We start from the raw sequence: 25941 nt of genomic DNA, 5'->3' as shown, positions 1-25941 counted from the left end.
GCCAGCCCCAGGAGCAGCCAGCAACCCTGACCACAGGCAGTGGGACCACCACCTACTCCCAGCAGCAGTGCCCAGGAGAGCATGACTGGAGGACATCCAACCCATCACCATGCGGGCCGCGGGCACCCAGCAGCTCATGGGGACCTGGCTTGACTCCTGCCTGGGAAGAAAGTGTGGAGGGAACGTGTGTTTAATGAGATGTTTCCTCCATTCTCAGCCCACGGCCCTGCCGTTTGGCGTGTGGCTACAGGCTGGGTAAGGAGATGGGCACTGAGCGCTGCTGAGCACACAGGCACGCGCATGCGCACGTGCATGGATGCACGCAGGCATGAATACGTGTTTCTGGTTAAATATGGGGCTCAGCCTCCTCTTTCCAGCAGCCAGCATGGGGGCTCCAGCTAGGCCCACAGTAACCAGCCTGCTTGGTGATGGTGGTGGAGAGCCCACCTCTGTGCTGGTAGTGGCTGACAAGGTGACAGTCCCCACTTCACCTGGGGCTTGCTCCCTCGCTGGCTGCTGTTGTGGGCAAGAAACAGTTTTGTGTCAGGGAATTTCAATCAATTTAATTTATTGCCAATTAACAAACAAAAGCGGAGAGCCAGACGCGGTTCCTGTGAAGAGTTTATTGGTGTAGCCGTTTCCACTACAGTCAGAGGAGTCACAATGCACAGCGACAACAGGCCTCCTACACTACACAGGGAAGACAGGACACACACAGCCACAGACACACAGAGACACTTGTCTCTCCGCCCCGGGCCCTGCGGAGGGGCCAGGCTGTGGGGCAGGAACCTGCCGCGGGGGAGGTTTCTCTCTCTGGTGGGATATTTCTGCAGCCTCCCGGGGAAGGCGTTGGACCCTCCCGGTAATGAAGCACCCACCATCTCTCGCAGGAGCCAGGCTGATAAGCGGGAACCGGGGCAGCGGCTTGTCCCAAATCCAATGGTGAAGCGAGCATTCCAGCCTCCTCCACAAGGCCACTCCGGCTCCGACCATCAGGGAGAGGCTGAGGTGCCCATCTCCTCTGGCACTACCCTCAGAGCTGCCAAGGGCAGCAAGAGCACCGTCAGCAGTTTCTGAGGCAGCTCTGAATGGGGACTAACGGCAAGGGGAGACCCCAGGGGACAGCCCTGCCGGGCAGAAAGGTGTTCGGAGCTGTGCAGAAGTGATGGGGGCTGAGTGCTGGGCATGTTGAATGCTGCTCCTTCCCACTTGGAGGACACCCCTGGATGTGAAAGGTCACCCCAATATGGCAGCAGAATGGGGCTGGGGGTTTCAGTGACTTCCTTGTAGGGCTGCAGGGAGCCAGACCCAGTGGATCACTGCACCAGGAAAGGGAGGGGACCCAAAGGACTGTTTTGTGCTCCAGCACTACATCTCTTGTATAGCTTCTTAAATATGGTTTGTTCTCAGGGAAAGGAACGTGGTGATCAGGAACTGGGATGCAGCCGTGTGATGAGTTTTTACCCCTGCAACCTTTGTGGAGGTGCAGAATGGCACAGGACTCCTCTTAGTCCCTGCAAGAGGGCAGGCACTCGAAGCTTCAGGATACCTGCTTGTCCCCAGCCTCCCCTTCCTGTGCGGTTCTCCTTTGGGAAGAGGGTTGGGAAAACTGGGAGGAAGCAAACAGCCTCCCCCATGCCGAGCAAGAGCTGAAAACAGTCCTGTGGGAGGGTGACTAGACAGCTGATAGTCTGGAGGACAGGGCCAGGGTGCTGGTCCCTCCTTGCCCCTCTGTCAGGCTGCAGCAGCCCCATGGGCCAGGGGCTGTGGCACAGGCCCAGCATGAGCACTCCTGGAAGGGGGCAGAGGGAGCAGAAGCAAGGCATCCGCCAGTCAAGTGAGGAGGCTGCTGGCCTGGGTGAAGCCCACTGGCGGTCCGCAGGCAGTATCCAGCCCATCCCTGTGACTGCTCGGTGGCACGTGGTGCTGAGACACCCAAGCTTCATGGTAGCAGAGGGGGACACAGTGGCACCAGCTGGCATGGCTCCCCTTCACCACCTGGAGACCAGGCACAGGCTGCCTCCAGCAGGGAGGGAGCAGACCCCTGACCCACAGGCACTCGGGACCCACACAGCTTCGGGGTGTGAGAGGCATCTCTCAGCTCACCAGGTCCAAGAGGAGAGAGACTCACAGCCTCTGCTGAGCGAGTGATGGGGCAGCAGGAGCCGGGGCTGCCTCCTGTGGGGCTACAGAACAACCATTCGTTGGTCCAGGCAAGAGATTGCGTGACTCACAGCAAGTCTCCAGTTAGTCCTTGGGAGGGATGAGCAGGCGTGAGCGGCCTGTCCCATGAGCAGGGAGGGCAGCTCCCAGCTCACACAGGCATGTGCAGCTCGTTGTACTCATCCCGGCCGTCCTCATCAAAGTTCGGCTCCGCATCCTCTGAGTCCAACTGGGGAGAGGCAGAGACCGGGCTCTGAGGGCCACAGCCACCCCCAGCGCGGGGTCAAGCCTGGCATGGAGGGATCAGCACGCAGCAAGCCAGGCAGCTGGGCTGCGCTGGGAAGAGCAAAGCTCTTGCTCCTTCCCCTCCCAACAGCCTCCTTTTTTTGCCCCTCATGCCCGTCCATGCGTCCCCAGCCTGATGCCCTTTCCTGTAAGTGTTCTTGTTTGACAGTGCCCATCACTGGGGCTTTGGTCCAGAACAGCAGCTCCTCCCCCCTCCCCTGCTGGCAGCACCCACTTCTGGGTGCTGCTCCAGGCTGCTCTCCAACAGGAGCTCGGGATGTTGGCAGCAGCAGAAGAGTTGCCAGCACTCGAATGCCAGCTCCAACTCTGGCACTGTGGTTACGTGCTCCTGTGCCAAGCAGCCACAGGATCTGGTGTGCTGCTGGGCTGTCCTTGCTGCTCTCTCAGTGGGGAAATGGGGTGCCTCTTGATGAATGAGGGGCCTTGACCCTCATTCCAGGCCTCTGCATGGTAGGATCCTCTGTCTGCTTGCCCTAGGGTGCCCATCCATCCCACACCACACTCCCAGGGCTACAAGCTCGGAGGAAGCCATCCACCCACCTATTGCTGTTGAACAAAGACCCCCAGACAACAGCAGGGAAAGCCAAGGCTTTGCCAGCCCAGGATCTCCCAGCCTTTCAGTCTGCCAAATCTCCTCAACCTCACCCCAGTGTCGCAAGCTAGACTGTGAGGACAGTTGTCTGCTTACCGCTTTGAGCTCCCTATCGTGGAAGAAGCGGGGCAGCACGAAGCGTCGCAATGGCACTGTCATGATCAGGATGAAGGGGAAGGCCAGGGATGCCACTGTAGATTTCACCACCCAGAGCAGCACAATGCAGGCCAGTTGAATGCAGGTGAAGAGATTCATTCTCCAGGTCTTCACCTAGGGAGGTAAATCCAGTCAAAGAACACATTATCTTTCCACACAGATTAATGAAGACCCAACTGGCAAAACATAACCCTTCTGCATAGCACAGTACAGTAACGCAACACTGCTGCACGCTCTAGCTGCCTGTACTCTACAGCAAGGCAGAACTCCATAACACATCAGCCTCTGTGCAACCTAGCAGCATACCCACCTGGCAGTGCAGTGTCCCTACACTCACTCAAGCAATGCATCACCCCTATAAACAGTCCGTCCATACAATATCCTGGCAATACACTCCTGTATGCAGCCTATCAGCACGCTATCCTAGCGTTGCATCACCTCTGTGCATGGCTTGCACTTACTTCTCGGCACAAACTTGCAGCCAAGGGGGGAGTCACCAAGCCAAGCATCACTCTAGCAAAGCACCATCCTCCCCTCACCTGCCTCTTCTTCCTCTGCTCCTCATTACCTGGTTCCCCGCAACCTGCCTTCGCTCACCTTGACAACATAGATGTGGTCAGGGTGGTGCTTGGATGGCATGAAGATCAGGAGCAGCCGCTCGTAGAGCTGGATGCCGGTGAGTGATGTAACCCCCATGTAGAGGAAGATGCCGAAGAGCACAGCCAGCGGGATCTGCCGCAGCATGTTCCCCATCACAATGGACAGACCTGCACAGACAGAGCTCAGGGCATGGTGTGTCCCATGCCAGCCCCTCCGCGAGGCACCTCAGCCTCTGTCCCTCTCCCGCCTCCTCTCTCTCTGTCCTGAGGGGCAAGGGAAAGGAAGCTCAAGGGGGGGTCTGGCTGGAAGGGTTGCAGAGATGGACTGACCATGGCGGGGTACTGAAGGCTGCCACAGGAGAGCTGAGTGTAGGTGAGGGCAGTCCTGCAGCAAACGCGCAGAGCGCAGGCTGGCCCGTGGGGCAGGGACACTGCCAGGAGATTCATGTGGTCGGCCCTGACCTCCCCCCTCACTCCTTCACCCGAGCAGAGGCTCACCGACGAGGGCAGCAATAAGCACTCCGGTCACACGCTGCTCCTTCACCTCCTCGATCTTGGGCTTTTCTCCTGGTGCAATGGCCTTGCTCATGACCGTCAGGGCATTGACATGGGTGACAGAGCGCACCGTTGCCGCAGTCAGCCAGGGCAGCCCAAAGAGTGCACAAAGCCCCCCCATAGTGCCAATGAGCAGCAGGTCCAGGTGGAAGCCAGAGCCTTTCAGCAGCTTCCTCTCCTTCTTGCTCACAATCAGCCTGGGAGGAAAAAGAGCCTGGGTCAGTGCCGGGCCCAGCCCAGTGCCCAGGGACAGCACTGCGGCTGGGGACAACGTTCACTCCCTGGAAAGAGCACACGTGGGGACAACGAGGACATGGCTGAGGAGAGGGATGGTGGCCGTCAACCTCAGGTTAGAGGTTTCCTCCTGTGCTTGGCTGAGGCTCCACCACACTGTATGTCAGGAGGGGAGCCAAGAGACGATGGGAGATCCCAAGAAGGTACAGTCTGAAATGGCCAGGATCCTGCCCTTGCTGTCCCGCTGGGATGCCAGGCGCATCTCCACACAAATGGCACCAGCACCCATCCCAGCCTTGCCTGCCCAGGAGTTAGTGATGGTTGGCGTTGACAGGGGAGGTACTCACGTAGTGATCTGTGTCTCCATGAAGATAAGAATGAAGACCAGGAGGGCAGGGATGGCAGAGGCAAACATCATCCACATCGGAAAGGTCCCACTGCTGCCCATGGGGTGAATGAACCAGCCACGCTTGTCAGGAGATGTGACCGACAGGCCAGAGGGGACATTCAGCTTCTGGTGGTGTAGCCACAAAACCCAGCAGTTAGTTACTCATCAATACGCATGTGCCCGCAGCCTCACACAGTACTAGCCTTGATCCTCCTGGTCTCCCTGGTCTGAACGCCTCAGATGATGGGACAGCCACCCTGACCCAAGCAGGACTTTCTCATGGATAATCCCTTTCAGTGCAAAAAATCCCATGTCCCCTAACATGGGCCTGTCTCATTTCCTTTTAGCTATTGGAATTCTCTTGGTTTTTGTCCAAGAGACCAAGGAAATATCTTCCCTCAGGAACCTCACCCCCATGTCAGTGCTTGCAGACCATGGTTAAAATGCTCCTTGACCTCTGCTTGGACGAATCAAGTGTCCTGAAGTGCCTACCCTGCTTTCCAGACTTGCCAAGCCTTTTCTGAGACATTTTTCAGCATTGTTTTTGCAGTGTGGACCCCAGCAGTGGCCACATTCTCTGGAAATGACCTCGCTCTGATCATGTTCAGAGGGAATGTCATCTTTGTGCTCCCATCAGAGACCACACAGACTCCTAGCTGTACATCGTCCATCGACCCTGCGTTCACCAGTATTTGAACTCTCGGCTCTGCGCTGCTCTACAGCTGTTCTTGCTATCTGCCTGCGTGAGCACTGCAGGGAGAGTTTATGATTTGCATTTATGTTAATCAGCGTAAGTATGAATAATATTCCTGGAATGCTTGTACTTGAGCTAAGCTGTGTAACTAAGTACCGTTTTCTCAGGAAGCTTTGTACATATGCTGAGTTAATACTGAAATGATAATGCTTTTGATATTATTTGTAGAAGTGTAGAAGGGTATGAAAAGGATGTAACAAAGTGCATGATTTTACTAACGTCTGATAAAACCAGATTTTTCATTGAAGTTTAGATGAATAAAAATGCATTTGAATTCCATTAAGCCTTGGGCTGTCTTGATAAAAAGCTTGCATGCTGAACAGAAACTACCTTTCACCCTCTCCCCGATGTTAGTTGAAAAAAATACCAGAACAGAAAGATATAACTACACATCTACTAAAAAAGGGGGGAAAAAAAGGAAACCCGTGAGACGAGTTTGTTTGATAACATCTAAGTTTGTCCATAAACTGAGAAAGAGATTGTTGTGTTTGAGATAAAGTGATCAAAATATTTAGTAGCCTATAATCAAGGAGAGTATAAATATGTTAAGTACTAAACCCATGACAAGTACCCCACTGAAACCACTCTATATGCCACCCCCTTCAGTGTGCATAACCAGTTTATGTCTTGTTGATTGACTGCAAGTTTTTAGAGTTACAACCAAGGAATTAACTGCACTGAATCTCTCCGGTCCCCTAAAGCCTCCCTACTAACAGCTGGAATACCAGAGGGATACCAGGGCACTCCAGTCCCTGTAGCTCTGGTCTCAGCCTCAGCAAGACCCTTGGAGCTTCCCTTCAGTGTGGGAGTGAGGACGAGGGGAATGTCTCTGTTTGCTTTGCACTGTTACGACTAAAGAGGCAGGAAATACAAATCCCCCGTTGCACAAGAGCAGGCCACGGTGCCGCAGGGATCACTGCTGGGCTGCAGGAGGGGCTCTGAGGGTGGCGCTGGCGCCCACCTGCGTGTATGTGTCCGTGATGGTGTAATCCACCAGCACCATGACCAGGATGGAGATGGGGATCCCGAAGTCTCCGATGATCCGCCGAGCCTGCAGAACAAACACCCTCGCTAGCAAACGGAATGGGCCGGCTCTGTGCACCCACCCTGCTACAGGGAGCCTGCGGCAAAGCGAAGCCCCAGGTGCGGCCCAGCACCACTGCAAACCTGAGCACTGCTGATGAGCAGGGCAAGGGAACCCAGCCTTGACCCGTGGGGCTGCACATCCCACTGCCCACATAACACACAAGCCAAAGGAGCTTTCCCAAGGTCCAGAGGACTTTTCAGCAAACCTCACTAGAGCAGGACAGTGCAGATACCACCATCAGCCAGCTCTTGTCTGCAGCCTAGGTCAGGCTACCATCCCTTCTGCACGGTATTTAAGGGATTGCTGGAGTTTCTTTGGGAGATGGTCCAAATGCTCTGGAGAACAAAGGTCTGTAGCAAGAAGCATTATTTGTTTGGCATCTCCCTGTCCTTAACATCTGGGTCCCACAAACTTCTCACCTTTCCTCCTAAGAAACGGCTGTTCTTGAACTTGCGCATAAAGAAGGCAATGAAGAAGGTGCCTAGCATGAGGATGAGGGAGAGGAGAGCAGTGTTGGGCTGCATCCTGATTCCCAGTGACATCGCATCCGCAGAGAGCATGCTGGCATTCAGGCCGTTCTGCACGTTCGGTGGGTAGAACTTGAGCAGAGGATGTTCTGCAAACACCTGGGGAGGTGAGAGAAGCAGAGGGCACTGTCACTGCAAGGAGGGGCAGGGGGCACTGTCACTACTGGAGGCAGGGGGAAGCAGAGGTGTCCTGCTCTGTGGAGAGGTGAGGGTGGTAGATGGTGGGCACGGACAGTCCCAGCATCCATCACCTCGCCTCGCAACCTACCCAGCTGGAGAGGGCTGGGGACAGAAAAGTGGCCTCTCTTTAATGCCTTCTGCAGGAACAGAAGGGGAGACAGATGTTAGGGCTTGTCCTGCCAGCCCCTGTGATGGCACAGGAGCCAGCTGGGCTGGGGCATGAGAGGCCAGCAAAGAACTACTCCGCAGAACGCCTAGGAAAGCTGTGGCTGAGCTGGCCCTGTTCCCCTGCCTCCTGTATGGTAAAGCAGCAGGTTCCTGGGGGATCAAGAGATGTGGCAGCCCATCTCCCTGGGGAAGGTTCACCTTGTATAGTTTGTAGAAGGTCTCGTAGATAAAGATGAGGGAGATGAGGAAAGCAAAGATCTCCTGGGTGAAGGGCGAGATGTAGCGCACCAAGAAGCTTCCCTCAGCTGCCACGATAATGAAGATGAAGACGATGAGCCACAAGCCAATCCACACTCTGCCTGTCAGATACTCAATGCCTTGTGTCTGGCAGAACTGAAATGGAAAGGGGAAGGAGTTACTCATGGCTCCTCAGACTGTCTCCCGCATCTGCTCCCCATGAAGATCAAGGACTCTCCTGGAAAAAAGCATCTACATCTGCTCGGGCATCCAGCACAGAGACAGTGAATTCAGGGCTGGAGTCATAGGTAAAGTTACAGACTTTGCATTAACATGAGCCAGCTCACACCAAGCAGGTCTTTACCGCTCCAGTCTTTGTAACAGTACCTCCTTCACTCTCTGCTGAAGCCATCCCATGTATGACACTCCCCATCCCACCCATACGGAGGTGCCACTACTCAAACACAGCTCTCCACTACTCCATGCACTCAACAGCACAAGCATGTTCCCCACAAAGGAGAGCCTGAGCAGCCTGCTATGTCCCACTGCATAAAGGCTACGTTAGCTGGGGCATGATCCCAGACAGCGCCCTGTATACACACACAGTTTTATGTGTGTGGAGAAAAGCCCCCAGGCTGTCACCACAGAACAGACCATCTCCACTGCCTCTGCTCATCCACACACAGCAACACCAACTACTTCCAGCACAAAACACATCCCTCCCTTTGCAGCCTTCCTCGGTACCACCACAGACGGTGCCCTCACACAGGGCAGAGGTACACCTTTGTACACAATGACTGGGCAAAGCAAAAGCAGTCAGTGAGAAGTGCGGTCACAGGAGAGCAGAGAAATTCCCACTGTGCGATGGCATCACCAGCTCCGAATTCTTGACACACCAAGGTGAAAATCTAGCTGTAGGAAAAACCATGCTTTAAAAGCCCAGACATGCTAGGAGTCAGAAAAAAGGAGAAGGATTAAACCCACTGCTTGGAGGTACAGTGACACAGGGATGCTTTTAACAGTGAAGAGGTCATGCTACTTGAGAAAGAAACATGTCCATCCTGGCTGGCCAGGATACCTCTGCACACACCCTTGGGCTCATCCTGAGAGGTGGGAGTAATGTACGTGGGACATCCCAAATGGGTGGTACACTGAACGTTGTTGGGTTCCCATACAAGGAAACCTGGACACAGGTAAAAGCTGTGAAACAGTCTTCAAAGGAATCCCCAAGAACAAGAAAGTATTATGGACCAGTATTTTAGGATGCAGCTACAAGTGCTCATTGTAGCAGCATGGGGCTGGGGGACGATGCTCCCCTCACAGTCAGCAGGTAGAGGAGTGCTGTTACCACTGTCACACCTCAAGGAGGTCAGCCCATGGGATACAGCAACAGGAGGCAGAAGTCCCTACAGCATGACCTGCAAAGGGTCAGCAGAGCCAGGGCCAGCCCCGGCCGAGCTGAGGGCAGCCTGGCAGGACCCAAGGAGTCCACACCACCAAAGACCCTTTGGAGAACTGAGAAATGCCAGCTGTCCTCTCCAGCGCAAGGGCAGAGCGAGCAGGTGCCAAGCACGGACACTGCCTCACATGTACCTTGTAAAAAGCTTCTTCAAACACCAGCAGAGGCCCTGAGAAGCCAATGACCAGGAGCGGCTGGGCTCCGAGCAGGGAGAAGAGGATCCCTAAAACCGAGGTGGAGATTATCAGCTCGGAGACCCCCATGAGACCCTCAGTTTTCTCTCCTGGGAAAGAGAACAACGTGTGAGTGTTATAGCCCAGACACAGGCACCGTTACCACAGACAGGCAGGCTGCAGACACAGCTCCAGATGGAGGAGGCAGGTCCCCATCCCATCAGTCAGAGGTCCCCTGCATTGGGCAGGGAGCACAGAGGGAGCCCAGGGAGCCGAGGCTGGAGAGGCCAAGTGGCAGGGAGGGGACAAGGCAGCAGCCTACACGCCGCTCTCCCTGAGCGAGCAGCACCGAAGCCCACCCCAGCACAGCATCACACAGACACAGCCAGTGTTCCAGCGTGCAAAGAGCAGACCAGAAAGCAGGCCCATTACCTAGGAGTCCCCCGAAGGTGATGGCAGGAGAGAGAGCAGCAAAGTAGATGAAGAGAACGGCCGCGAGACACTGGCTGTGCAAGGCGTCTCTGATGTCACTGAGGTATTTGGGGTACCTGCGCTTTATGTCCCGAACCAGACCTCCAAAAAATATCCCGGTCCGCTTCAAAGGGTCGTCCTCAGCTTCCTCCTCTTCTTCCTCAGCTTTCACTTCACACAGCTCTGGAGGTGCATGGAGGGCAGGGCTTGAGCAGGGGAATGCAGGTCTGCCCTTGGGCTGTCCCTCTCCCCCATACCCCGTGGAGACCTTCCTCCAGCAGCGCTAACCTGGTGGGCCCCCTGTGACTGCACATCCCACTGCCTCCAGCTGTCCCCAGCTGCCAGAGCTGCCCACAGCCACTGTCCTGCCTCCCCTTGCCCCCCTCCCTGCTGCCCACTGCAGGAGCCAGGCCCCGCTCACCCCTCTGCCAGGCTCTGTGAGGGGAGGGCCCACTGGGGCACGCAGGGCACTAGGCACAAACTCTTTTGCCCAAATGTGAGTGGAGAGACCTTTGGCTTCCTGGACAGCACCCTCCTTCATGGACTTCTGCTCCCTCTCCTTCCTCTTCCTCAGCAGCAACTTCTGGAAGGTGGCAATGGATTTGAGCAAGTCTTTCCCCTCCACCTCCGATGGGGGGATGACAATGCTGCAGTCCAAGAACTCATTGATTGCGTTGAGGAGGTCTTGACGGTCATCTGCCATGTATGCAGCCTCATGGAAGTGCTGAGAGGGGCAGGGAAAAAGAGAGAGGGAGAAGGCTCAGACCAAGACTGCACCCAGCTACCTACAACCTGGAAACACAACGCTTGCTGTGACCATACAGTAACATCCCGCTCCCTCGACCCACTACTTGTCTCACTACTGCCATTCTGTGACCCACACTCCTGAATCCCTCCCCCCTGTCCTTCTACCCAATGCTCCTCACCTAATCCCATGTCTCTCCTCCTTTCCCTATCCATCCTTTCCAGTGACCACCTTGGTCCTGATTTTCTCCCCCAAGCCCCGCTGCTCTTGCCCAAGATTGTGCTCCTGCAGTATCTGCCAGCTGCACGTTCTGCCAGACCACAGGGTGCCCTCTCATGGGACCTCTCCATCAATCGAAATCAGATCTGTGCTTCCCAGCTAGCTTGGTGCCTCTCGCAGCTGCACGTTCTGCCAGACCACAGGGTGCCTCTCATGGGACCTCTCCATCAATCGAAATCAGATCTGTGCTTCCCAGCTAGCTTGGTGCCTCTCGTTCCTTAGCCTTAGCCAGCCTATGCTGGCCAGCCTATGCCTCTGTTCACACCAGATCACTGTGGCTGCTCAGATCACCTGAGCAGGGAGCATAAGAGACTTGGGAGTCTCCACATGGGAGAGGGAGGGAAAATAGGAGTCTACATCATGAGGGAAGCCACGCGAGGGAAACCAGGCAGAAAAGGGGAGACACTCCTGACAGCAAGGGCAAGATGACAAGGAAGGACTCCAAAGAGACCATGAGGGGACAGCACTACTGCAGACAGGCAGGGAGGTGCTGGCAAATGCGTGCAAGTGCTGCATTGCCTCTGGAACGTGCCTGCAGAGAAAGGGCTGGAGGAAGATGAACAAGTGAACAGCCTGTAAAGCAGGTAAGGGACAGCTAAGGTCCCTGCAGCACACAGACTCTCTGGAGCCACAGCTTCAGACTGTAAATGATACCGTACTCTCTTCATGGCGCCAGCCACTGTGTAACCTTGCTATGGCCAGCCCCAGCTGCAGCAGCTGGCTCCCCTCTGGCAGCCACAGAGGAGCAGAGGCTCAAATGAGCAAGATAAGCCCACAAATGCAGCGCTGAAGCTGGAATATGGCACCTCACCTCTTCTGGCTAAAAACAGAGTCTCAGCAGAGCTCTGTGCAACTCCTGGAAAAGGATCTTTCAGCTGGGAGCCCGTGTTGCCCACAACCCAACTAAAAGGTCTGAGCGGACCTTTTAGTCCCCAGTTCAGGGAAGGTTGTGCACTGGTGGTGGGACAGGAAAGTTTGCTACTCGGTTATAGTTACATGGCACCAGCCAGGAGGACCCTGTGAACCTCTGATTCTCCTGTCCTGGATGTATACAGAAGATGCTCAGATTGTCTTTCCTTTGCCTTTAATTCCTTACCAGGATAATGAATTTCACTTTCCTGCCATCTAGCCAGATGGGGGACTTCTAGCAGTGCACATGCTTGGCAGAAAAATCTTCCTGCCTCCCTCATCTCTCCTCCTGCATGGATGTACTCCTCTGCATTGATGCACTCCTCTGCATGGATGCCCCAGCCACGGGACTCAGCTAGAAAGCTTCATCCAAACACCTAACAACAGTCCCCAGGCATTGCTGGGTCTTTTTGTCAGTGTGGCCTGGGCCAGGCGTCATGGTCACAGGCACTGCTCAGTCTCCCCTCCTCTCTGTTTGTGAAACATCAACTGAACACAACTCCTCTAACCTTGGGCAGTCCTTTGCTCCTGCTTTTACGTATGACCCCTTTCATCACCGAGCCTAGCACTCTCTGTCCCAGCCAAGTGTCTGTCCTATTCTTCCCTCTATACTGGAGCATCCTACCTTGGTGGTCACACCTGCCTGCCCCACCTGGGCCTTTGTACAGCATCTCTCAGCACTCTCGTCCCAGGACTGACTTCTGAGCTACCGAAGCTCCCTCGCCTGTGCCAGCATCACTGCCTGTCAGCTCCTCACCTTGTCGGACATGAGGGTGGAGATTGAGCGGCCAATTTCATGGTAGTCCATGTTGGCCTGGCTCGGTCCCAGCAGCACAAAGATGAATCTGACAGGAATCGGGACCTCCAAGACAGATTCCAGGAAGACGGCCTCATTTAGTCGGACGAAGGCCATAGTTGGCTGCTCCAGGAACTGCACACAACCTACCAGGAGGCAATGTTTTGAGCAGAGTTAATCATTGGGGTGAGCTGTACTGGGCTGCCTTTAACAGTGGAAACAGGGATTTCGGGGGTTTGCACAAGCCCTGCAGTCCCGTACTTGTCTCCAGACCACTGACACAGCACTGAGCTTCATGACGAGGACTGCTCCAAGTCCCCTGTTCACTGATCATTCCCAACCAGTGCTACTTTCTTTAGCTTCCCAGTTAGCCCATTCTTAATCTCTTACAGATGGGCTCTACTTACACTATAAGGGGCTAATTTTAAATCAGAAGGTTGTTTGCCACTAAGCCACTGCCTTATGGAAGGAAGTAAGTCTCTTACATGTTACTTTTATGAAACAAACTTCTAATCTCATCAAAGAATGAAATCAGGTTTGCTTGACATGACCTATTTCCCATAAACCTCACTGCTTGGCAATAATTACATTCTTATCCTTTAGCTCTTTATTAATTGAATCCCATATTAGCTCTGCCACTATGTTGGCCGGGAAGGACGTCAGGTTAAACAACCTATAGGTACTGGATCACTGTCCTTCCCTCCTTGAGCACTGATGCTATGAGCTTTCTTCTGTTTTTCTCGTATGTACCCTGTATTCCTAGACTTTTTTTTTCCAGATGAAAATGAGCCAGTTCTCTAAAGACTGCACAGTTTGTTTTACAATGTCCGCATGTCATCAATGCTTGGCAGCTTCCTCAGTTCCTAACAGATTGGGAAGTACTCCTGCATCCTCCGGCACACCAGCCACTTCCTTCCCATACCGAACACAAATGTTTATTGAATACTTGTATTTCTCTGGCATTATTACTGATCTTTCCGCCATCTGCGTCCAGCAAAGAGCTGTGTTCTGTGTTAGACTGGCAAATCTGGGCCATTCGAGTGGCCAAGCGAATCCCAAGACACAGCCTTACCTCAGAAATGGCCAGTGTTTAGTTATCTGAGTATTCAAAGTGCATTTATGAAGCTGATTTGGCCTCATCGTGATTAAGCATCAGCTTGGTTAAGCTGCCAAGCCTCTTTGCCTGAGCTTTTCATCTACTGGATAGGCAATGACATTTACTTTGCTTGTAGTGTAGCTACGTTTGCTGAGATGTTAATGCCAGCAAAGTGCTGAGAAGGACTACCCTTGTGGTCAGAAGGCATCAAGCCTGCTGATGCTCAAGCCTGCCCTCTCACAGCCCTCTTGTACAGAGAAATATCTCCTGGCAGCGCTATGGCCGATAGCTGAGACCTTGCCACCAGCCAGGCCCCATAAACTCAAAGCTCCCTGGCACACACAACCAGCAACCAACACTGGCCAGGGGCAGGGCACAGCTGCTGGCGAGATGTGAAGAGGCCAGACGGAGGGCAGCGATGGTCAGAGGACAGCGCGAGGCCCGACAGCAGTCAGTGCCTGGCCATCAGTCCCTCAGGCACCACTTACCCACTTCCGAGCTGCAAAATGGGATGTTCTGGTGAGCCTGGCAGGACTTTCTCCTCTAAGCTGGGCTCCAGCTCCCAGCAGCAGTGTCTATCAACCTCTTAATTTAGGAAAGGAGTTACCCAGGCACCCCTCACATTTACCACAGACAAACAAAACGTGCGTTGTCACCAAAAGAGAGAGCGTACAAGGCTCCTGCCCCAGTTGAACTATGGAAACATGTACAAGATGACCAAATACCCCTCAGGAGGGAGCGCACAGACAGCTGGAGCCAGACCAGGATCTGAAATGGTCTCTTTTGGCTCCAGGGGACTCTGCATGCTGCCTCTTACCCACGAGGACCACTGTGGCCTCCGCATCTTCAGGGATCTTCTCCATTAGCTTCAGGTATTTACGGTGGCCCTCAGAGTTATGGAGATGTGGGTTTTTCTGCTGGGGAAGAATACAAACAAGTAAGGATGGAGTTCCCGTGCCGTGGTCTCCCTAAGCAGCCTTGCACCCCACTGACATATCTGCAGCTGGGCTTGCCTTGGCTGTACGCCCGACACCCTGCTTCACAGGCAAGGCACCCTCACAGCGAACGGCCACCCTGCAAGCACCAGGGCTGTTGCTGCCATTGCATGCTCAAGCAGACATTTGAATACAGCATGAGGCTAAAATTAGGTTCCAAAATCATAACGCAGCGACCTGATTTCCAGCGCTCCAGGTGATCCAGGGGAGCCCAACCCTTGCAAGTAAAAGGCCCTCTATGAAAGAGCCCAGAGGTGGGTGCCAAGGGCTGCCGCCGGCCAACAGTTGTCCCCAGGGTGTAGAAAAAGAAGCAGTAATCCCCCATGTCACCCTCACCTCCTTGCACTCAGTCTCATGGGCCTTGGGGTCGGCCATCTCGATGCGCTCTTCCCCCATGAGGGGCATGCAGGTGTCGGTGGTGTGATTGTGGTGGTGGTTCCCCACGATAGAGTTCATGCTGGAGCTGGAGTGGTTCCTCGGGAAGAAGCCCTCCTTCTCATCATTGGGATGGCTGAGGGGGAGAGCAGCAGCCATGAGGGGACCCACCTCCTGTACGGCCTGGGGCTCGCAGACAATCCCCGAGCCCCAGCAGCCTTTGGCCATGTACCACCCACCTGTGCTTCAGCAGCAGGGCGCGCAGCACATTGGCTCGGTCCTCCGCTCTGATCTGGTCAGAGATGATCATGGTCTCCACCATGAGGTGAGCGATGCCGGGCAGTGTGGTCTGCTCCAGGTCAAGGAGGACAGCACCTGCCAGCAGGAGGGGAAGAGCCCTGCTCCTAGTGTGCAGCGCTCCCCGCTGCACACACGCTCTGGGGACACAGCCGTCCCACCAGGAGCCAGGCTTCGGTTGGGGTACAGATTCTCTCAGTTGAGAAATACCCCAAGTCCAGGTGTCCCATGTCCTCTGTGTAAACCCTTGTCCCAAGAGAACCCAAAAGCTCCAAGACACACTAGTAGCTCTGGTACCTCCCTCTTGTTTTGGCCTCCCACCCCGACTGAACTTGACCTTTCACACCAAAGATGGGTCAAAGACCTGCAGGCCTAGGCACAGCTGGGTGTCACAGCTGCCACATGCCTGAGAGCAGCAATGCAGAGCAAGGAACCAACACAGGCACCCTTGGGCTAATGTAAACCCTGGCAAACGGGCTGCAGGATGGTCTGTCTCTGCAGACACTACATGGAGCCTGGACACAGACATTGTTGGAGTGTCTCCAGCGTCTCCAGCAACAGAAGCTGTCCAGCAAAACCTGTCCCAGAGCAAGACACAAACCCTGGCCTATGGTTCCTGACTCACCGTGGGCAATTGTCTTCCTGAGCTCCAACAGGCTGCGGAAGGACAGTGAGGCCACGTGGGGTTTCCCCCACCTTGCTGTGTCCTCCTCCACATCCTCCTCAAACTTGATCCAGCGGGCCGTCTCCCTCCAGTGCATCTCCTGGTTCTTATCCACCACCAGCTCGTTCAGCTCCACAAACACCTAGTGCGAATTACAGAGAGGACATGAGACTTCCCCTGATGCATACAGCTCTATCAACAATACATGGAAAGCCTCAGTTTTGTTCTCAAGGTACCACTTGGTCTAAAGCAGTGCCTGAGCAAACCTGCCTTAGTTAACCAGAGGTTTGGTGAACAGAAGCAGCCAGGACAAATATCACTGGCAGCATGGCAGGAGCTTCCATCAGCACATGGAGCACCAGAAAGCTGGCATGGGCAGAAGAGAATGATGCAATGCTGCACCCCTCTACCAAACTGTGACAATTTTGTCCTCTGCCTGCTTCTTGGTTTCCCCCAAAATTTCCCACTTACCAGGGATGGTGACGTTACTGTGCTGCCAACTTCCACAACAGCACTACCATTTCTGTGACTTTTTAACCTCTTTCCTAAGGTTGAAGCTTTGTGATTTCAGAGAAATCTCCGCTTTTATTGAAAAAAGTGTATTTTCAGCCCTCACGATAATGGATAAGAGCTTGAAATGTCACCCCCAAGATCATGTAAAGAATTAACTATATTGAAACCACATTTATCACTTTATAAAAAGTGCCTGTTTCTAATCCTGATTTATGACTTCTGAACAAGTGTGGGAGGACAGCACATGGATACCTCATGGGGCTTTCTATCCAACTTCTTCTTCTTCTTCTTTTTCTTCACAGATGGAGTTGATGCTAATTTTTTACTTGTCCTGGTGATCTGACTCCGAGATGGTTTTTTCATCAGATGCCTCCTCACACCAGGGTTATCTTCAAAACGGTGGCCTGAAGACATGGGAAAGGAAAAAAGACCACCCGTGTGTCTAGTGGAAACACACTGTCTGGCAGGGAAACACATCCAAGCCCACCCTTCTCTCATTAGATTACGCTAGCAAAGCCCTGGCAGCTGGAGCACTCACAATCATCCTCGACCTTTGAAGATCCTTCCTGCCTCATCTGCCTACTTTCAGCTCTTCCAGACATCTGACAGCTAATTCCTTCAAGAAGAAGGCTTCCTCCCAGACTGTGCATACACTGGAGCATCATTTGCAAAAGCTTTATTCATGGTACCTGAACAAATGGGGCATAAACCCTTCCCATACTCCCTCAATGAAAAGCAACCTGAAGCCTTGTCTGCACAGCTCTGCACCCAGACAGCACAGGCAGGCATCTGGCTGGGGCTCATTTCTCCCACTGGAGGAAGGCCTGGTGCTCAGCAAGCATAAAGGGCAGTGAAGGAGAAGGATATTTAGCTGCTGGTCTGGGAGACACATGGAAATATCAATTACTTTTATTTAATTGTGCAATGAGACTGTAAGATAACAGTGCAGACCCGGGGCTGGCATGGAGGCTGGGCAGCTAACTCCAGCTATCGCTGTTTCTAGATGATCTGCAGTGCTGCTGGAATGTCCTCTGAAAGGTCTGTGTTACAGAGTTTGGCTGGCTGAATCAAAGCCTCCTGAAGCCTCCAGAGAGGCTGTTGAGGCTGCATTACAGACCCACCACCAAGCTACCAGTGCTGTTGGCTAGCCAGCGCCCACCAAAACCTGGCCACAACCGTGCCAGCCCCTTTTGCAATGCCAGAGAAACAGCACCTGGGCAACAGCCTGCCATGGAGAGTAATTTCCCTGGACACCACCCAGAGACAGCAAGTGTATCTTCCTCTGCACAGGCAGCTCATGGGGATGGGGAAAGTCTCAGAGCCCAGCTCCAGGATGGGCAAGCTCCCCCAGGTAGATCATGGAGTCAGGGGTTTTGCTCAGCTTCGGTCCATCGAGGCTTGCTAGCCCTGCTTGTAAGGCAAAGCCAAGGTCTTCTCCCTGGGAGACCAAGGGCAGCTCTTCATTGGCTGGGATGAAAGTTCAGTCTCCAGATACCTTTCTGCACTTGGCTTCAACACCTGCAGCTCTCAGGGCATGAGAGGTAGCGAAAAGCACCGGGCTTGACGGCCAAGTGGTCTCTTTGATGTTGCAGGAAAATATCCATGCATCTCTGGCATGGAAAGACACAGCCCAGCATCAGGCCAGGCATACCATGGCCTTGCTCCTTGGAAATCTGGGTCGCTAAATTAAATATAAAATGAATCAATACTGAGCCTCGGGGCATTTTCCCCCATTGGCTGCCCTGCTGATGCACGTCCTGCTGACGGCTGGACTCCTCCCTGCTCCACTTACTGCATTGCAATGTCGATAGGAGCCAATAACTGCCCACCACTACGAATGTTTCTGGGAGCTGGGCACGTGTGGGGCTTCCTCAGTTATTTGCATGGATTTCTCAATTCCTGCATGCACAGGAGCCACTTCATTGCACTTGGTGTGGATTCGTGCATAAACAAACAGGCCACCAGGCAGATGATCTTGGTATCTGGCACCTTTGCTCCAATCCCTGCAGCTTCTGATTCTCCCACATACCCTGGGACTCATTCTCATCGTGCCCCTACAAGAACAGGGCCAGAGGACACTCTGCCCAGCAAGACAGAGCGCTCACGGCAAGCCTCCGCCGTGGCGATGCCAACCTGCCACACAGTGCTCTTCAGCAACAGCCCTAGAAAGCACACACAGGCATTCAGCCCCAGCCACCAAATGGCTGGAGGACAGATAAAATGAAAGGAGCCAAGTTTCGTGCAAGCATCTCCAGTGACTCCCACACTTGCTGACAGGGACAGGAGCTGGAGTGCTGCAGGCTCAGAGTGAGCCGGTGAAGGCACACCTCCAGAGCCCCACAGAAGAAAGGAGCGATCCACTTTGCTGCTCTCCCTTGGCAGTGCTTGTGGCCACTGAGATGCCAGTTGGGGGAGACAACGCATAGCAGCAGGGTGGACACATGGGCTTAATTTTGGAAGAGGCCACTGGCTTTGGGAGTCCCACACAGAGCCCAGCTGAGCTGCTCCAGACTGCTCTACAGAGAGCCTTTCTGTGTCCCGTCAGATTGGTGCTTCCCTCAAATGATAGTCAAGCCCAAGTGAGCACCTAAGTCTGGGGTCCTTACTCAGGACAGGATCTTGGACTGAGACCAAAGGCTGAAGTGCCCAGGGCATAGCTCTGCCCTCCTTCCTTGAAGCCAAACTCCTCAGGGTGAGAGGAAGCAGCCCAGGACAGCTCTTGCTGTCCTCCTCTCCAGTGCTCCCCAGGAACAGAGCATGAGACAGTGACAATGTCTGAGGACAGAGCGTGATTCCTATGGTGGCTCCACTACAACGAACTGGTATGTCACCCTCCCACACAGCATCTCCTACAGTCTCCTCCAGAAGATGTTCTTGCCACGTTGGCTTCCATCAGTCAGATTTCTTGGAATCTTGGATTGACCAAGTTTCTTTTCTGCCAGCTTAAATCTGAAGATGACAAATATGACTTTGCACTGGTTAAAGTCTTCCCCCAGAGTGCCTGTGCTAGTCAGTCCAACTCAGCGGGCGATTGCCTTCAATTCATGTGTTAGCTCCCGCTTCCCTTCTTTCATTGCCTTCTGTCCACAAGCAGGAAGCCCAGAAAGACGCATTGGAGTAGTTGTACCAGTACTAGAGAGCAACTTGCTAGCCCGGCATCACAGGGATGGTGCACACTTCCCACATACCCCAATGGTTAAGTTACACCAAGAAAAAAAGAGATTGAAACCCCATCTCTTGGGATATTTAAAATTAGACTAAACAAAGTGCTAATCAACATACAATAAGTCACAACCCTATGCTGGCTTCTGGAAAAAGCTACTGCCCTGCCCTGCACAGAACCAAGTCTCTCCTGGCTGAGTTCAATGTGATAGGGACAGCTGGACCCCAGCTCATCCCTGCTGCCATCCAGGTGTCCCTGCACAGCACTTGCCATGCTCTGAACACTAAAAGGAGAGCAAGGAGACCAGCTCAGGTCCAACAAGGACTCTACTCTGCTCAAAAGCCATTAATTTCCTCTGTGTCTGAGTTGGTCCTGGAATAGGTACTGCCATGGAGTAAATAGCTGAGCAAGTGGCACTGGCTGGATGTGAGCTGCACAGAACTGACTCTGGTGTCTCTGCCATCTCTGTCTGTCTCTGCCATATCTCTCTGCAGGATTAATCCACAGCATGGATTCATTGTGCAGAAATAATTAAGAGTTGACTGTACAAGTACATCCTATTTCAAGCACCTGCAGAATTAGCTGTAGCAATCAATGAATGTGTTAACTGCTAGCAAGCCAAATTTCCCCACTTTATAAGTGATGCATATCACACCTTGCAGAAGTGATCTGCCCCTTCTACCTTCCCAAGAATAGCCACCCTTTCCCAGGTGAACTTGGGGCAATTTCTTATTGAATAATTGCCATTATTCTCACACTTTTAATGTACAGTTTGCTCAGCTCGGGACAGCTGATGCAGCCAATTTGCTCAAGGATTCTATTTTGAACTTTGCTGCTGTTATACTGTCTATCAATTTACAGTAACAAGTAGCAGACCCAGCCAGAAGCAAATCCCCACTTGCTGGTCCCTGCAGAAGCACAAAGACAGACATTTCTTCCCCGAAGGCTTGTAAAGATGGACCAGCTGAGAAAGAGAACATGATGCTGGGACTGGGAGGCAGGGGACGTTAAATGTTTTGCCTAGATCACACAGAGAGGCTGTAGCAGAGCCAGAAACTGAACCAAGGTGTCCTGAGTCCCTGTTGCAAGCACTCTGCCTCACCACTCCCGCATGCAAAGCCAGTAAGCTGGCTAGTTCTGAGGCCATGCCACTCTCCCACGTGCAATCCTAAAATCCCTTGAAAAATTAAACCATGATCCAGATGAGGACATTTGGGCAGCTGTCACAGAGCTATGAACAGTGTCACTCCCAAAGTGACATGCAAAGCCACCTTTTAACTGTGAGTTACCACCATCTGCCGAGGAAGGACCACTTGCACGAGATGGGAGCGAGGCTCCGGTTTCTGCGCAGTCCCTGGGATGGCCCAGAGACCCAGCTCAAGAAATGCGCGGGTACGGAAACAGATGCGGAGAACAGAAAGACGATCTTCGCTCTTGGGATTCCTATTCTCTCCTTCCCTGCTTTTCCCACTCTCACTTCCTTCCTCTTCTCCCCCTTCCAGGCACCCCGGCCAGCCTGCCATTAGCTAGTTTCACAGCCATGCTCAAGCCTGCAGACATAGGGACTAGGTTATTTTTTCCTCCGGGCATTAGGCTATGGTGCAGAGCCGAGAACCTGATACCCACCACTGCTGTCGGATCTGCAGCTCATCTCGAATTCCAGCAAACAGAGCAGCGGCACACTGTCACCTTGTGCCACAGATGGAAGGGGAAATGTCTCTGTCCTGATACACACCTTGGAGCAGCTGCTTTTTCTCTGGCCACGGCACGGGCCACATCCCGATAAGCACAAACAGCAAGATGCAGCTGCCTCCAGAACTGCTCGAGCGAGACACACACAGGGAAGCACCTCAGCACTATGACACAGATGAGTACAAAGACCTCGGACAGACACCCAGACACCAGACAGCTCTCCCGGTGCCCCCAGGCACAGGTGGGGCAGACCATACCTCCTCTAAACCAGGAGACCAACCGGACATGGAGAGAGTGCAGACAGCAAGCACAGGGTGGGGGATATGCACTTTAGCTGGGGGCTCTGATCTATGCAACCGTGGGGTCACTGCTCCGGTACTTACAGGTGGGCTCCCCGCCTGGGTAGCCCAGATGGTTTCTGATGGCCTCCCATAAATCATAGTCTTCAAAATTGAAGGCAAATTCATCAAAGTCTTCATAGCCGAGTGAGTTGCGAATGCAGGTGCTTATCGCTTCCTCCGGGCTGCTGCCCCCTTCCGATTCCTTCGCTGCCTCCTCTCTCTCTTGAAGGGTTGTCATTTTGTCCTTGCGAAGGTCAGGGGTCAGGCGCCATGAGCCACTCACCTTCAGAGGAGGGGCCGGGGTAGCCAGGCTGACGTGCGGAAAGCAAGCTGCCCCTGGGGGGCTTCACCGCAGCCCTGGGGCCAGCCCCAGTGCCTCGCTCCCCTCCTCACGGGGCATGAAGGTGCCGGCTACAGCAGCCCCTGGGGACTGATGAGGTCCCAGGAAGGCTGGCTCCACCCAGGGATGCTTCCGTGGGGGGCTGCCCCACTGGCTCCTCGGGAGCAGGGTCCTCACTCTGCTGCGGGATCTCGTGCCGGCTGCCCAGGGACACGGCGCCTGTGGCCCGGGGACAGCCAGGCTGTGCGTGCAGCACCGCTTCTCTCCCTCGCTCCCCTCTGGTGTCTCCCTCCCTCTCCAGCCTGCAGAGCAACCTATTGAATTCTCCATGTCCTCGGGCCCGGAGCGTGCATTTCCATGACGTCTCTTCTGTCTGCCCTCACACCGCACACAGGGGCAGTCCCCCTCCGAGGCGCTCCGGAGGGGGCAGCTGCCTCTCTGCCAGGAAAGCAGAGGAGAGGGGAGGCTCCTCACCTCAGGTTTTCTGTGATGCCAGAGCTGGCGTGTCGCACAGAGGGCTGACAGCTGGGAAAGTGTGTCAGGAGAGGAGAGAGCTGGGTCTCAGGAAAATGCAGGGAGCCCTGAACTGGAGAGGGCAGTGGGGTGGGTGGTGGAGCAAGCAGCCGTGGGGTGGGTGTGAGTAGAGGTGCTGCAAACATGGGGAAAGGCACTGTGGACACCACAAAGCTGACAGACAAGAGCCAGGGTTGGAACAGCAGGGGCTAGGGGACAGGGAGGTGAGGACCAGGTCCTGCGGCAGGCTGAAGATCATGCCTGGAGCTGCTAGGGAAGAGGGCAAAACAGGGAGAAGCAAGGGACACGCTCACTAATAGTGTAGGTAGTGTCACAAAGCCTCACTTTTCATGCCGTCCAAGTCAGCAGACGCCAGCATCTGGGCTTCAGCCTCGTCCGTGGGGACGCGCTGGTATGCTGCGCTCTCCAGTGTGGTCATGCTGCCGATGCACATCCTCTCCTTCAAGTCATAGGTAACCCGTTGTCCGCTCGCCACCTGGCCCCAAGGCTTGCGCTTCTCCCACCCGCGAGACAGACGTTCCCGAGGCCCAGGGAGGCTGCAGGAACCAAAAAGACCGGTGGTAGCAAATGAGGTGAGTGAGGATGGGCACTAGCCCCTCTCAGGGGCTGAGGTCCCTTGGCCCAGCCCTGACCGATAAGTCCCTGAGAAGAAGGAGAGCCAGGAGTCACCTGTCCCAACACCTAAAGGTTGCCCCTTCTGCTCCTCCTTTCCGCCACCGCAGAGTGGGATCAGCTTGTGGTCAGTGTTGGGGACCCACCTCTGAGTCAATGGCCTCATGGTTCCCTGACTCGGCTGAGCCTCCTGGGGCTTCCCAGCCTGCAGGTCAGCACGACGGTGCAAGTTAGCTGGGAGGGAGGGTACTCCACGTGTGCAGCCCAGTGCCCCCAAACCTGCACCCCGGGGATTCCATGGACACAAGGAGGTCACAGGAGTCCCAGGGAGTGATTGTCTCACCAGGGTGCAGCCGTGTTGCTCACAGCCGCTCTCCCTCTGGGCCCCAGGTCCCCTCTGGCTCAGCAGGCGAGTTCAGGCTGGGCACAGCCACTACCCCTGGGGACAGGGTCTGTGCAGAACCCCAAGCCGGGGAGAGTGGCAGGCAGCTCAGCACCACTCTCCTACCTGCGGAGGGAGGCAGGGCCCTTGTCCTGCAGCAGGTCAGCAAAGCATGGCACAGGGGACAGGATGCCACACTCCTCCTCCACGTGGAACTGGGCAGGGGCCAGAGCGGTGCCGGACTCCTCCTCATCGCTGCCGATGGTGAACTGCAGAGACGACAGTCCTGACAGCAAGAGCTGGGGCAGGCAGCCTTCGCCCCAGTCCCTGACACGCAGATCCTCCCCATGTCCCCACCTCCTAGAACGCGCCACACTGACTTCCCCCACGTGCCCCATACCCTGGGACTGGCCATATTGAGCCCCCCCATATCCTATACACCCTAAGAACAACCACACTGATCTTCCCCCATGGGTCTTAAACCCCCAAAATGGTCATGCACACCCTCCCCAGCATCCACCCCAACACCTCTTCCCCCTGAGCAGCACACTCCCATGACCATACACCCTGGCACCCTCCCGGCATCAACCCTCCCTCCACCTCCCCCCCAGCCTCCGAGCCCTGTCCAGGTAGGGATGCCCTAGCCTTGCCTTTGGTTTGCTTGGGGACTCCAGCTTAGGGGACGTGTCCTTCCCACGAGCTTCGCCCTCAGACTCTGCAGAGATCTCTTTCTCCTGGGCCTCTTCTGCCTCAGACTCTCCTTCTTCCTCTTCTTCTTCTTCCTCTTCTTCCTCCTCTTCTCCCCCCTCCTCGTCCTCTTCCTGGATGGTGGGGGTCACCTCCGAGGGGGGCACTGAGGTTTTCTTCTTTTTCCTCCTCCTTTTTTTCCTCCTACTAGCACGGGGGGACCTCTTTTGGAACTTGAGGGCAGAAGGGAGGTGAGTGGAAAGGGGATGATGGATGTGGTGCGAGGTTCGGCGGTGGACTGAGAGAGAAAAAGAGAGTCAGGGGCAGGAAGAGGCTGGGAGGAACCTGCCAGGCGCCCCTCCAGGAAACAGCATGGTCTGGAGATCAAGGGCCAGGAAGGGCAAGGAGAGCCACCAGCCCACAGGGACACAGCAAAGCTCTTTCAGTGATGCAGCAGGCTGTGTCCAGCCTGGGGTGGCTGGGGAGGCAGCCCCCATGCAGTGCCAAATCACCCCAGTGCAGCTCCACTGCCCTGGGGAAGGCAGGACTCCTCTCCCAGTGCTGCTGAAAGCCATTCGCATGGCTACGCAGAGCTGCAGTGGCCTGCCAGAGGCACCATCCCCTTCCTACACATGGGGAAACATTTCTCACGTTCTCAAACAAGCATGATTTGGGCCCTTTACAAACATTTCTTTCCTGCATAGTATTCTTTGAGTTAAATAGATGCGCCTCATTTATCCCCCAGACTTTGACAGAAAGTCCCTCATGCATACCCACAGGAAGCACAGACCAAGTCTTTTAGTGCAGATGCAACCTAAGTCCACGTCCCAGGTACTGTGAGGGCTTGTGCCTACCAGCCTCTGAAATGCAGGTTCAATTAGGAGGCTGTCTTTTAAAAACGAGGGTAAAAAACAGGGCAGAAGGACTTTTCTTTAAACTAATCTACAAAGAGAAATTCATACAGGCTTGACCTGGGTGTCATGGGAATTACAGAGTGAGAAGAAATTAATGGCATTTCTGAGCCTTCACTCAAAAACAACGATAATGCACCATGCAGGGAACAGGGTAAGTTCAGCATCTCCCTGTGAGAGAGAGGAAGGCCATTTCTGCCAGGTCTATCTGCAGGCACAAAGCCTCCCATAGGCAGTCTGCAGGATGCACGGATCCTGGGGCTGCACCTGGAGCAGTTGAAATCACGGGGGCACCAGCCACTTAGCAAGGGGGCTTTGCTCAGCAGCTCTTCCTGAGGAATTGTTTCCAGTCTGTTTTGATTTGGTTCCTTCCCAGCTTTCCTGTGACATGGCAGCAAAATCTGTTTATAGTGAAAACTACCTTCAAAGGACATTTTCAATGGAAGCTGTAACCTTCTCCCTGGGAGAGCCAGGCAGGTTCATTGTTCTGCTGTCATGTTTCCTTTCCTTTGGTTTCTCAAGTCTTTTCTCCCTTGTTTCCCCCCTTGGGAACAGCAGGGA

General features: G+C 54.3%; 1 protein-coding gene across 1 annotated transcript in view; it reads right to left on the bottom strand.

Moving 5' to 3' along the window:
* Window positions 1-2314: 2314 nt before the first annotated feature.
* The window catches only part of SLC4A3 (solute carrier family 4 (anion exchanger), member 3), a 27404-nt gene continuing 3777 nt past the window's right edge, over window positions 2315-25941 (bottom strand). Inside the window, exons 3-22 of the mRNA XM_009325377.1 lie at window positions 24433-24767; window positions 23909-24051; window positions 23113-23324; window positions 16971-17122; window positions 16167-16347; window positions 15484-15619; window positions 15206-15380; window positions 14692-14788; window positions 12740-12924; window positions 10560-10773; window positions 10011-10232; window positions 9540-9688; window positions 7908-8102; window positions 7254-7460; window positions 6709-6798; window positions 4953-5119; window positions 4315-4568; window positions 3815-3984; window positions 3158-3331; window positions 2315-2392 (exon numbers count right to left, since the gene is read on the bottom strand). Of these exons, the coding sequence (XP_009323652.1) occupies window positions 2315-2392; window positions 3158-3331; window positions 3815-3984; window positions 4315-4568; window positions 4953-5119; window positions 6709-6798; window positions 7254-7460; window positions 7908-8102; window positions 9540-9688; window positions 10011-10232; window positions 10560-10773; window positions 12740-12924; window positions 14692-14788; window positions 15206-15380; window positions 15484-15619; window positions 16167-16347; window positions 16971-17122; window positions 23113-23324; window positions 23909-24051; window positions 24433-24767 (3536 nt within the window). The remainder of the gene's footprint in view (window positions 2393-3157; window positions 3332-3814; window positions 3985-4314; window positions 4569-4952; window positions 5120-6708; window positions 6799-7253; window positions 7461-7907; window positions 8103-9539; window positions 9689-10010; window positions 10233-10559; window positions 10774-12739; window positions 12925-14691; window positions 14789-15205; window positions 15381-15483; window positions 15620-16166; window positions 16348-16970; window positions 17123-23112; window positions 23325-23908; window positions 24052-24432; window positions 24768-25941) is intronic.

The sequence above is a fragment of the Pygoscelis adeliae genome, unplaced genomic scaffold, assembly GCF_000699105.1.
Source record: "Pygoscelis adeliae isolate BGI_AS28 unplaced genomic scaffold, ASM69910v1 Scaffold106, whole genome shotgun sequence".
NCBI lineage: Eukaryota > Metazoa > Chordata > Aves > Sphenisciformes > Spheniscidae > Pygoscelis > Pygoscelis adeliae.
This window is presented reverse-complemented; position numbering and strand designations above follow the sequence as displayed.